This window comes from Haliotis asinina, chromosome 3 (assembly GCF_037392515.1).
Source record: "Haliotis asinina isolate JCU_RB_2024 chromosome 3, JCU_Hal_asi_v2, whole genome shotgun sequence".
Classification (NCBI taxonomy): Eukaryota; Metazoa; Mollusca; class Gastropoda; order Lepetellida; family Haliotidae; genus Haliotis; species Haliotis asinina.
Window position 1 is genome coordinate 45,127,827 of NC_090282.1, and position 12,999 is coordinate 45,140,825.

The 12,999-nt window shown below is 39.1% G+C and overlaps 1 protein-coding gene across 1 annotated transcript in view; it reads right to left on the reverse strand.

Moving 5' to 3' along the window:
• Positions 1-12,999, reverse strand: part of LOC137278100 (ubiquitin-like modifier-activating enzyme 6) — a 78,653-nt gene that overhangs the window by 12,152 nt on the left and 53,502 nt on the right. Inside the window, exons 12-18 of the mRNA XM_067810219.1 lie at positions 7,297-7,373; positions 6,516-6,582; positions 5,618-5,764; positions 3,075-3,139; positions 2,730-2,808; positions 1,531-1,608; positions 897-974 (exon numbers count right to left, since the gene is read on the reverse strand). Coding sequence (XP_067666320.1) covers positions 897-974; positions 1,531-1,608; positions 2,730-2,808; positions 3,075-3,139; positions 5,618-5,764; positions 6,516-6,582; positions 7,297-7,373 — 591 coding nt within the window. The remainder of the gene's footprint in view (positions 1-896; positions 975-1,530; positions 1,609-2,729; positions 2,809-3,074; positions 3,140-5,617; positions 5,765-6,515; positions 6,583-7,296; positions 7,374-12,999) is intronic.

The window sequence follows — 12,999 nt, forward strand, 5'->3', positions numbered from 1 at the left end:
CACCAGACACTGGCTGTAATTACAAACAGTTTGTATTACACCTTCAGTAACACCAGACACAGGCTGTTACTACAAGCAGTCTGTATTACACCTTCAATAACACCAGACACTGGCTGTAACTACAAACAGTTTGTATTACACCTTCAATAACACCAGACACTGGCTGTAACTACAAACAGTCTGTATTACACCTTCAATAACACCAGACACAGGCTGTAACTACAAACAGTTTGTATTACACCTTCAATAACACCAGACACAGGTTGTAACTACAAGCAGTTTCTGTTACACCTTCAATAACACCAGACACTGGCTGTTACTACAAAGAGTTTCTGTTACACCTTCAATAACACCAGACACTGGCTGTTACTACAAACAGTTTGTATTACACCTTCAATAACACAAGACACTGGCTGTAACTACAAACAGTTTGTATTACACCTTCAATAACACCAGACACAGGCTGTTACTACAAGCAGTTTCTGTTACACCTTCAATAACACCAGACACTGGCTGTTACTACAAGCAGTTTCTGTTACACCTTCAATAACACTAGACACTGGCTGTTACTACAAGCAGTTTCTGTTACACCTTCAATAACACCAGACACTGGCTGTAACTACAAACAGTTTGTATTACACCTTCAATAACACCAGACACAGGCTGTAAATACAAAGAACTTGTATTACATCTTCAATAACATCAGACACAGTCTGTAACTGCCTAAGAAACTGACAAGAAACAGATCTCCTTGAGATTCAGTGACACTCTTAAGGCATATCAGACACATACAACATAAGTAGAACTGTGGATTATGCTTGGACTATGCCTTGTCTCAGATATCACCAGCCAGCACACTGACATTTGACTATACCTGAGAGAGCACTGCCACCTACCCTGATGTGATGAGGTCTGAATAGAAACTGTCTGTTGAGATTGGACTTCTCTATCAGATCATTGTCAGTGATGGTTATCTAGAAAGAGAAATATGTTTTACTTATCTTTAACATCTGAAGAATAGTTCATAGGATCTCCTAGGACTCCACAGAGCTTCAGCAGAGCAATGGAATGTGATTCTGCAAGCTTTCTCAACTTGATAAGGAGCATGAGAACAAATTGCAAAGAGGTTCATGTTTGTCAGCAAAATGTTCATTTTTGGGAGTTTTTTTTCTATAACTGTTGTTTGTCAGAGCTGTTTAAACTTTTTGCTTGTATGTCATGATGTGTCATGTTTGTCAAAACATTAAACATTATGATGACACTCCATTATTTCTGAGAATCTTTTATCTACATGTGCTATATAACATTTTAACCTTTGTTAATGGTGCCTAGTATATATCAACCTCTGAATTTATACTGTGAAATTGGTACATTCAATCTGGCAGTTTTACAGATAAAACATAAAAATACTAGCATTAGATTACAAGAGCTGATACTGCACTGATCACTATTTCAATTATATCATCTGATTCAAGACAGTTAATTGTGTGGATAAGACAGACCTGAGATAAGATAAGTGTGTTGACCTACCTTGCCCTTAGCTCCAGAACCAATCCCCACTAAGGCATAGTTTTTGAGCATCTCACAGCCAATAGCTCCACATCCAATCTGGCAACATTGACAGGCTAAATCTTTGCAATATAACATTAATCATAGTAATAAACAACAAATAGACAGATTAATCACCCCACTGGAGGGTCCAGTTAGCAATTATTCCAGGCCATGTGTTCCCACATGTGTTATCTCCCTTTGCCAGCAGCCAGACCTTTCGACATAAGCCATTACTTTCTATTATATCTGTAATTCTGCTCACACTTGAGTGGTCATCTTTTAGCTCCAGTACATATTCCACTAAAGGTGCTACAAAGTAAAGTGTAAAGGTAAGCCTCCTGCACTGGGAGACGTGTATCCTGGCATATTTGGACATGTGCCTCCTAATGCTGCCCATATGCATCACTGTTGAGATGATGTCATATATTGATTATTTTTCAAAAAAGGTAGTAAAGGAAATCAGAAATTTACAGGATAATCTCATCGAAATCATGGTTTAACTGTAAGTCCCTCACTGAAGACAGTTCTTGAATGACCTGACACAAGTATTTCCTAGTTCCATGATGACTATTCATGTTACAAGAAAACAGCAATCAATAGTTAGACATATCCAGAAATAATTTAAATACTCATGAAGTGCATGCCACATAGCAGTCTTAGTGCTATAATGAGTCTCCCAATCTAAATTCAACACCAATCACAGTGACAATAATAACAAGGACTTAATGGAAGAAGAGCATCAGATTACTGTTCACGTCTTACAGCAAACTACATGTTAGTATAATCATGATATTGGTATACACACCCTGACACAAAATATTGTAATTTCTTCATTCTCTTTGATCATGGGACACATAGCCCTAAACATGTGTTAAAGTGAAGAAGGAAACTGCATGCGTCAGGAACACAAACAATAAGGGTCTCCTAACACCTAATGTTCTACTTATTATAAATGGGTGAAATGTGTTAGTCATGACATTGCTGCAGTATTGCCAGAATGACTACAAATCTCAACTCACTCTATCAGTGGATCTGAGATCAAACATCACTTCACATATATAAATACCCCAGTAGGTTTGCCTGAGGACCGAATTAGTTTGCACTGAGATTATTCTGACAAGATTCTCTTGTTAGGGATGTGAAAGACAAAGATTATGTACATATAAGACCACACTCACCATGAATAGTTTGATATTGGCCAACTTCTGACATATATCCTCTCCTACACAAGCCCTCAGCAGGTCATAGCGGTCTCCCCTGGTTGAACAGATACAAGCATTCAGTGTAAACTAGAAGAATGAGACATTCCGTGAGTGAGGGAGGGAGGGAGGGAGCCAGCCCGTCAGTTTGGTTTGATGCTGTTTTTAGCATTATTCCAACAATATCGCAGCAGGGGACTAGATGCAATAGGTGCAACAAGAAAGGACACTGTAAATGTGGTTGGGAGTGCAAAGCTGATGCATGCTTATAGCTCTGATACAACATATATACCCTGTATGGACTTGTGTAGTACCAGTATATACCTTGTTTGAAACTGCTGCTTATCAGCATCGAGGCCAGGCATCACCTCCATGGCATCCAGATAGAGCTGCAAGACAACAAGTTAGCACCGATTTACTAACAAGGTTTCCCACAGGAATATCAGCCATATTTATGCTTTACTCAGGTAAACAAAATACAGCATTAATGAATAAACATCCCAACTTGTAGATTCTTCGTTTGAAGGTTTGTTTTCAGTGCAACTCAGATTTGGGGGGAAATCATACAGACAAATTGACAGGTCTGCAACTTTTAAAAATATATGGAAGAACTCCTTCTACCCCTTTCAGCATACCTCGGCATGATTTGTGTTGCAAAGATTAATCATTTAGATAATTTAAGAAGTGAAAATGAGTTGTGATTGGTATGTTCAATTTCCCAGCATAGACACCTGATTGGATAAAAAGTCAGCCAAGGAAGGTAATAAATTCATCACAAAAGTAAACTCATCCAGGACGCCGTGGAGATTTATTGAAATGTATACCCTTGAAATATCGAGGATGTATGACTCAATGCCTAACCAGTTGTCTAGAGATTCTGGAGCTTCATTTGTACAGTATATAATATATATATATATCTTGTTTATCTGACAGACAGACATAGAGAAGTATTTTATTCAAATGTCATATGACAGTTTAATAGATGTAATCAAGGTATTTAAAATATTTATCTTTATGCATACAGTGTATAAGCCATACACACTTTTACATCCATAACTGAAGAAAGTCTATCAAGCAGCTGACAACTTAATTACCAGTACGCTCCTATCAGGCTGAAAAAACACAAACCCTCCGACAGCTTCGATTATGGTGGTCGATTATGGTGATATTTCCATAAGTCACATTGGAACAAACAATCAAAATGCCTTCCTTCTGAATTTGGCAAACATTTACTGGTATGTTTTGGGTGCTTATGACAAAATATTTGAGATTTATAACATTACTCCTCTGAAGATAAAGTTCATAACAACATCCATCTTTATAACAGTGCCTAAAAAAATCCTGCTTGTGCAAGCTGTGGTCAAGGTTTATTAATGTAATCTGTCAGTAAACAAACTCCCAAACCCAATTACATGTGGACTCATTACAAACCATGTTAGCTAATGCTACAACATTGCAAACATGTTCCCAGGATCACCACTCAGATGAATTGTGACGAAATTCAATCATATGTCATCAAACACAGGCTATTTGTAGACAAATCTTTTGTCATAATGAAAAATTGGAGTTCATTCATGACATACATGGATCAAGGAGAAACCATATATATGTTCAAAAGATCAGAAAAATATGACAAGGTTACTAGTGTAAAGTTCCCGATTCATCCTTTTTTTCTAAAACCAAACACAGCAACCAGAGTGTTTACGAATCAAAGATTCAGAAAAGATCAAACACATTCTTAGAAAAAGATATTTAAAAAATATAATCTAAATTCTACCTCTTTTTTATTTTCTCTTTGAATTGTACAAGACATACTGAAGGGGTATTTTGGTACGGCAATTTCTCTGGTAAATAACCTTGCTAGTCATGGCTGCAAAACATCCTGATTAACTGATACCGATAACAAGACTACCCCCGTTATTCACTGAATACCTCAAAACAAAAACCTGTTGCACCTAAAAGTTGTACTTGTCCAATTCCGGGCTGTCTTGAACTCACCTATCAGTTCCACTGAAATTTTCATCTATTTTTATCACCATTAGCACTCGGATCTGTCAAACTGGTAAATAGAATTACAAGTTATCTTGAACTCTCGAGGGTTCCAAGTATCCAAATTAGATTGGCATAAAATATCCCTGATGACTTGAACAGTTAATAAATAATGAATAACATCTACAAACCAACAGCTTCATCTCACTTCACAAACACTGGTCTCACTTAAACTGCAACTTCCATAATTACAAAGGCAGGATGCTAACTAACTATTTGGAAATACCCAAATCAAGTCTTATTTCCATGCATCTTACATCACAGGTGTCAGCTCACTCCTGATTACATATCAGCAACAAACCACTGAAGATTCCTCACTTCACTGCTGTTGATAAGGAGTAAAATGGAGTCAGTGTATAGTTCAAGGTGTGACTGCTACACCGATACCCACCCAGACTGGGACAGGAAGGGAATTTAGTCTTACGCAGCTTTTAGGAATATTCCAGCAATATCACAGAGGGGGACACCAGAAACGGGCTTCACACATTATTTGGGAATCAATCCTTGGTTTTCTGCATGACCAGTGAACACTTTAACCACTAGGCTATCCCAGAGCCCCATGGGGACAGTGAGATCAATGAGGAAGATCTGAGTTGTCACCCCTTCACCTCCAGCAGCATGAGCACTGATATTTACATACACCCTGATAGTGCTGCATTCACGACAAGCAAATATCTCTCGTATTTCTCTTTGGTTTCTGAAAATTCTCTCTGTTATCTCAAACCATTACAACAGACAATATGAATTCTTTTACACTATTTTAAACAATATTGGACAGTACTAAGCAGAAATGACGAGGTCAATGCGCGTCAACAAACCATCTGATTAAGGGGGGTAAACTTCCCCGTCAGAGCCTTGAGTCCCTCCTGGGCCACGAATCCTCCAATAGCTGCACATAGCACTGCCAAGCAGCCTCTAGAGGTGAAGGACATTCTTCGAAGAATATCTTCATCAAGGACTGCAACCTGCAACATGCAGATTATTAAACTTACAGTTTGTCTTCAGTTTATGACCTAGGGGATGGATGACTTTGTCCCTTGACAGGACGAATCAATGTCTCAAAAGAAATTCACTCTACTGTGAAATTGGGTTCGGTCAGTTGATTGTTTAATGCCAAGCTCAGCAATAGTCTTGCTATATGGCATGGGTCTGTAAATAATCAAGTCTGGACCAGACAATCCAGTTATCAACAGCACCAGCATTGACCTAAACAGCTAGGATAAGATGACATATGTCAACTAAGTCTGCGAGTCTGAGCACCTGATCCTGTTAGTTGTCTCTGACGACAAGCATGGGTTTCTGAAGACCAATTCTCACCCAGATCTTCACAGTGAAGACAAATGCCACAAAACCTTAAACAGGTGCGTAGCAAGCCAATTGTTTTCTTGTGAACACGATAGGTTGCAAAGCTCTAATATTAGGTAGCACTGAGGGCTTGCCTGACTATTTTAGCAACAATCATGAGCATAATGGTAGCTACACCACTGTAAAAATGTCCTCACTTACATGGGGTTGGTTAAATGTAGAAATACTTACTTAGACATTCTCTATACAATGTTTACTACTGAGTGTTGTTTCAAGACACCTTTAGCAACAACATGGCAGTACCCACGTTGGGAATATCATCCGGTTCTTTGGCTTGACTAGTGATTGCTTATACCATTAGGCTAGCCCAAGACCCTTTGTGTTTAGACATTGTCCCAAAAGCAATATTACCTTGGATTCCAATTGCTTGTTGAGGTCAGTTGCCATGGAGATGATTTGACAGGCATCATTAGCACACCTACAACAGAGTAAATGGGGAGACTGCATTAGTGTAAATAGCCTGGATCAGACTTGACAAAAAGGTGGAATCACAGGGCCCTTGAAGAAATTCAGATGACATTGGTGGGTACAAGCATCTTGACCTAGTGGTCTCGGTAGCACTGGTTTGGTGCGTTCTGAGGAGGAGATCTATACTGTGCTGGGGAAAGGTGTTTTGAGCGACTGCTGGAGCATGGTGAAACAACAAAACTCAAATATAGATAAAACGAGAATATAACACAAACACTAAATGTATTGGTCGATCAAAAGAGGTTAAAGAACACAAAAGACTACAGTGACATGTCTACAATTAATAGCGTCAACGGATGTTTGCTGTAGAGCAGTGAGATTAGTAAAACATGCAAGAATGGTGTTGACTGACATTTGTCGTGGTTCTGAGATCAGTAAAACATGCAAGGATGGTGTTGACTGTCTGATGTTTGTTGTAGGTCCGTGGAATCAGTAAAATATGAATGGTATTGATTATCTAGTATTACTTCTGGATTCAGCCAGGCCAGTATAATGTCAGTGGTCAGTGTAGTGTTTATTCCTATTCTTGAACATATTCTTCATGAAACTAAAAATGGACAGCAAAGTATGAATGATGAGAATTATTATATTGTTTTTATTCTTAATTTTTTTTATCTATGTAGGACTCCATACTAGTTAACATGTACGTTTAGCTTCAACTCACCAGATATGGGGTAGTCGTTTGTTGATCTGCAGAAACTTGTCTAGAGCAAGGAATGCAAGGTGGAGATTAGGAGGAGCCTGGAAGGCAGAGAAGCATCAATAATCAGCACATCTGTCAACATTAATGATCTTGTCACAAGTCTCACAAAAACCCAACTGATAAAGATGAGTGTGTAAGGAGCCGCATGCTTTCATACATCTTGGATGTCATTCATTTAATTCATCAATTCAGGATAACTCTTGACAACAGGATTATCCAAGCTAATAACTGGACTGAAGAATGTTGTACTTTCACAGAATACAACACAATGTAATCACCTGTGTCACACACAGTGATAGGGCCTTAAGCTTGAGTGGAAGGTTTCATCTTGAAACAGACGTAGGTCTCAGGTTCCCATGCATTATTACCTGGCAAACTACATTCTACCCTGAAACTTTCCTAACATGGATACTCATGGTATCAACCAAAGGTTGCCAAACTCACTCAATATGGTGAATAAGAACAGAATGGTTTGTAAACATAACACTGATAAGGGTGTATAAAGGCTGTTCAGTCCTTCAGGTGACGAACAATGTTTCGTACCTTTTCCGATGATCATAAGGTTATCAGCTGACAATAACGAACCGATAATCCTTGCAGGAACAATAATTACAAATTTCCAATCAAACCATCACTAAATTAGGGAACCATTATGACAGTTGTGACAGCCAAAGATGGTTGTATACTTGGTTCGGTACAGTAAAGTCATAACTGGCAGTCGCACAATTTGGAACCAGAATGGTTCTAGAATATATGTTTGTTGGCACATGCAAAGGGAGCCAGGAAACAGTTAAGTACCATAAGTAGAGCCTCACAACACTTATAGGCATTATGCTTCTATAAACACACAGAATAGGACAAATACAAATATATTTTCTGAAACAATAGTTAAGGTAAAATTTCTGTCACAATAACTCCCAATTCATTTGACAAATGAAACCATACAGTTCATACTAAACTTGTTAATTATCCTGAAACATTTACATGCATGAAAAGGGATTCCCAGTTCCGACAATCTACTAGCCCTGCAAGGACCATACTGTTACACAGACATGTGCCCAGTATATGGGCAGTATTGGGACAATGATGCTCTTCAAACAGAACTCGATTCCAGTGAGCTACAGATGAAACAGTTCACCAAAGTCATCTTGACATTAGGAATTGATTTCTATGGAAATTGTTCTTGCAAAAGATATCTGTACAGCTGCAAAGAGTGCACCAATGACAGATTAATCAGTTATTTGGGCCAAAACAATTTCATATTACGGAGACTAATCATGGCAATATGTCAGGTTGATCTGAAAACACAAAACACACATTGTCCATATCAATGACATGTTTTCACGACAGAAGACAGTCAATTATTATTCCAGAAGCAATATCCAGCTTCAAAGAACTTGGAAAAAGAGAAAAAGGACAACTCTATTGTTCGTAATTAAATTCATCTGTAGTTTTTTCGACATCTTATCCAAGTGGATCATCCTGTGGTTGACAGGTTCAAACACTCAGCTACATGTCCATCACAAACAGTGACAGATAAGCAGCATGTAGTTTGTCCATGTGGAATGTGGGTCTTCCAAATCCACAAAGAACAGCTTAGAAATGAGTGTTTCGTGTTCTAGTTTACATATAAAATGCATTTAACAAAATCAATAAAACAAGGAAGAATCCCATTGTAAAGTATGAAGTACCATTGCTATATGCCTCCATATTACATAAATCATTGAAAGCAAATCCATTTGGTTTATTCTGATACTATGCAATTAACATGACAGAACTGATCATAAATCAGAAGCCATACTTAATTTCAAGACTCATCATCTATATTACAGATAGTTATTAGTGTTCATTTCAGCCTTGATTCATAGTTGTTTAAGGAATTGATCCTAATATGACACATAATTAAAATAAAGGTTTTGAAATTAGAGAAATATCAGAGGTAACATTTAAGGTGTTTACTGTGGTGACATACAATGAGGTAATTGATGATAAAGAATGGTACCAGTTGTCTAGTCACAGTATAGAAGCTTGCATATATTCTTGGCACAGGATCATCCAGAAGCCACACTTTTTCAGTGCTGTGTTGATGTAAGGCCACCAATATCAGTTGGGCCTCCCCCCACCCACGACCGTAGATGAAACAGAATGGCACAAAGTTTATCCTTTACGGTGAGTTTGGTTTATTGTTTGAACGGTGTTTCAGTCAAGTCAGTTTGATCTGGGTGAGTGAGTGAGTGAGTGAGTGAGTGAGTGAGTGAGTGAGTGAGTTACATTACTTTTTCACTGCACTCGGCAATATTCCAGTCATATGGTTGCAGAGTGTAGATAACAGTCTGGACCACACAATCCAGTGATCAATAGCATGAGCACTGATCTGTGCAACTGGGAACCAATGACATGTCAATCAAGTTAGCGAGCCTGACCACCTTATCCCGTTAGTTGCCTCTTACAACAAGCATGGTTGCTTTGTGTGGCAAGCATGGGATGTTGAAGACCTATTCTATCCCGCATCTAACGTGCCAGTGACGCTGGTCTTGCACGTTATCACTTTGATGTTCCATATATAATGTACTGACTGACCAGGCACTCTAATCCAAGTTAACCAGTATTACAATCCTCTATGATGATTACCCCTCATCGATACTTCATTCAACATCTTCATAAAAGACCTCAAATCTACTTATTGAAAATATTTGGGATTATGGAAATATTTTGCCAGTCTTAAGCAATAAAACAAATCAAAGCACTAAGCATACTGACTTAATGCACTGAATACATGGAGTAATGCACAAGTCCTGCCTTCAGTGATATCGATCATGAAACATATTTCACCATTCAGACACATCCGAAACTTCAACAGTTTTCCTGGAAGTGGTGTTAGCGTCAGGTCAGACTGACCTCAGCCATTGATTTCCTCTGAAATACGACTGTCCATGCAACATTACATGGAGTGACATTGGAAGTGAAATCTCACTGGTTCAATTTCCATCAATCACCCATGTTCACCAAGCATCTAGCATTGTTTATCTTGTGCACAGCCATCCTTGTGATCCTAGATGTGATTAACTATCAGTCATGCTGTTTTTAAAGCCCTTCAGTTCACAGACACACACTGACTGAAGTATTCTGAAATTTGGCTTAACTCAGGTATGTTTGGTGAATAACCCCCTTTCTTCAAGGAAATGGCTGATTCTGCTTTATATGCACATGGGTACTGTGAAAATTAGTTCATAAACCCTTAACAAAGTTTAACTCTTAACAAAACTCACATATTAGCTAACTCTTAAAAGGTTTGTTTTTAATGTGGTTTCAGGTTATGCACACATGAAAGAGTTTGTGTGCGAGACATATATAAACATATAGTTTAACATACAGTTTTGTATTGCACAGCTTCAAGTGAGTGAGTTGCATTGTCCATATCGCAGGCAAAAAGCAACTCACCAATACCAAACATTCTCAGTGATACTCCAGCACTGTTTGTCTCCCCTCGACATCTTTTTATGCCGTTTTATGAGTGAGTGAGTGAGTGAGTCATGTTTTATGCCGCTTTTAGCAATATTCCAGTGATATCACGTGGGGAGGGTGGAGGGGGGGAGGGGGACACCAGAAAATGGGCTTCACACTTTGTACCCATGTGGGGAATCGGGCGTGACGAGTGAACGCCTTAACCACAACACTACCCCACCGCCACCCGTTTTAGGATGCTATGACTGCAGTTTTGTACACTTGGCAACTGTCTCTTGTAGGGCTCTCTTGTAGTTTTGTTTCCATTTCAAATGGTTAGTTGTCCATTTCAGAGCATTTGTTTCAGTTTTAGAGTATATTGTTGCAGTTTTCAGAGTTTCCTATTTTGGTGATTTTTGTTCTGTTTCAGTGTACATTAGTTCAGTTTCAATGATTTGTTCATCATTTGGTAGCCCTGATGCAGCAACATACTAATGATAGCTGTAGATCTATGAAGTTTGTTTGTGACAGAGGTTTCACACATCACAGCTGAAGCTCATGGGTACTGAGTTTAAAGTGAAAAAGATTTCTTTCATGGAGCCCAAACATGTGACTGTGGTTTCATGTTTGTTCCTGTGATTGTACCTGACCTGACTTGTATCAGTCACTACTGATACTACTAAAGTGTCCAAAAACCTTACCTTGCCATTATACTCAGTTACCAGTACCACAGACCTCTGATGCTGTGTCCAAAAACCTTACCTGGCCATTATACTCAGATACCAATACCACCAAATTCTGTTGATGTGTCCAATAAGCTAACCTGGCCATTATGATCAATAGCCAGTACCTTCCACCTCTGTTGATGTGTCCAAAAACCTTACCTGGCCCTTATACTCAATTACCAATACCACCAAATTCTGTTGATGTGTCCAATAACCTTACCTGGCCATTATACTCGGTTACCAGTACCACCGACCTCTGATGCTGTGTTCAAAAACCTTACCTGGCCATTATACTCAGTTACCAATACCACCAAATTCTGTTGATGAGTCCAATAAGCTAACCTGGCCATTATGATCAATAGCCAGTACCTTCCACCTCTGTTGATGTGTCCAAAAACCTTACCTGGCCATTATACTCAATTACCAAAACCACCAAGCTCTGATGCTGTGTCCAAAAACCTTCTCTGGCCATTACATTCAATAACCAGTACCACCGACCTCTGTTGATGCGTCCAGTAGCCTTATCTGGCTATTATACTCAATTGCCAGTACTGCCGACCTCTGTTGATGCGTCCAAAGACCTTACCTGACCATTATGCTCAATTACCAGTACCGCTGACTTCTGTTGATGTGTCCAAAAGCCTTACCTGGCCATTACATTCAGCTACCAGTACTGCCGACCTCTGTTGATGTGCCCTAAACCTAACCTGGCCATTATACTCAATTGCCAGTACTACTGACCTCTGTTGATGTGTCCAAAAACCTTACCTGGCCATTATACTCAATTACCAGTACCACCGACCTCTGATGCTGTGTCTAAAAACCTTATCTGGGTAAAATACTCAATTGCCAGTACCTTTGACCTTTGTTGATGTGTCCAAAAACCTTACCTGGCCATTATACTCAATTACCAGTACCACTGACCTCTGTTGATGTGTCCCAAAACCTTACCTGGCCATTACATTCAATTACCAGTACTACCGACCTCTGATGCTATCCCCAAAAAACCTTATCTGGCCATTATACTCTATTACCAGTACCACCGAATTCTGTTGATGTGTCCAATAACCTAACCATTATAATCAATTGCCAGTAGCTTCGACCTCTGTTGATGTGTCCAAAAACCTTACCTGGCGATTATACTCAATTACCAATACCACTGACTTCTGTTGCTACGTGGCATAAAACACATGTTACTCCAAATTTAGTGAAGGGCAAAGGGGAAAAAGTACATGGAATGTGTATAATGTTAAAGTGAGTGAGTGAGAGAGTGACTGAGTAAGTGAGTGTGGTTTTGCACCACTTTTATTCCAGCAATACCAGGGCAGGAGACACTAGAAATAAGCTTCATACATTGTACCCATGTAAGGGATCGAACAGGGTCTTCAACCCCACCGCCCCTACATTGTTAATGACCGTAAGCCATACAACTGACACCAACGACAATGTCAGCACTCGCAAGCACCACGTTACAGCAGTGGACACCACCTCAGTC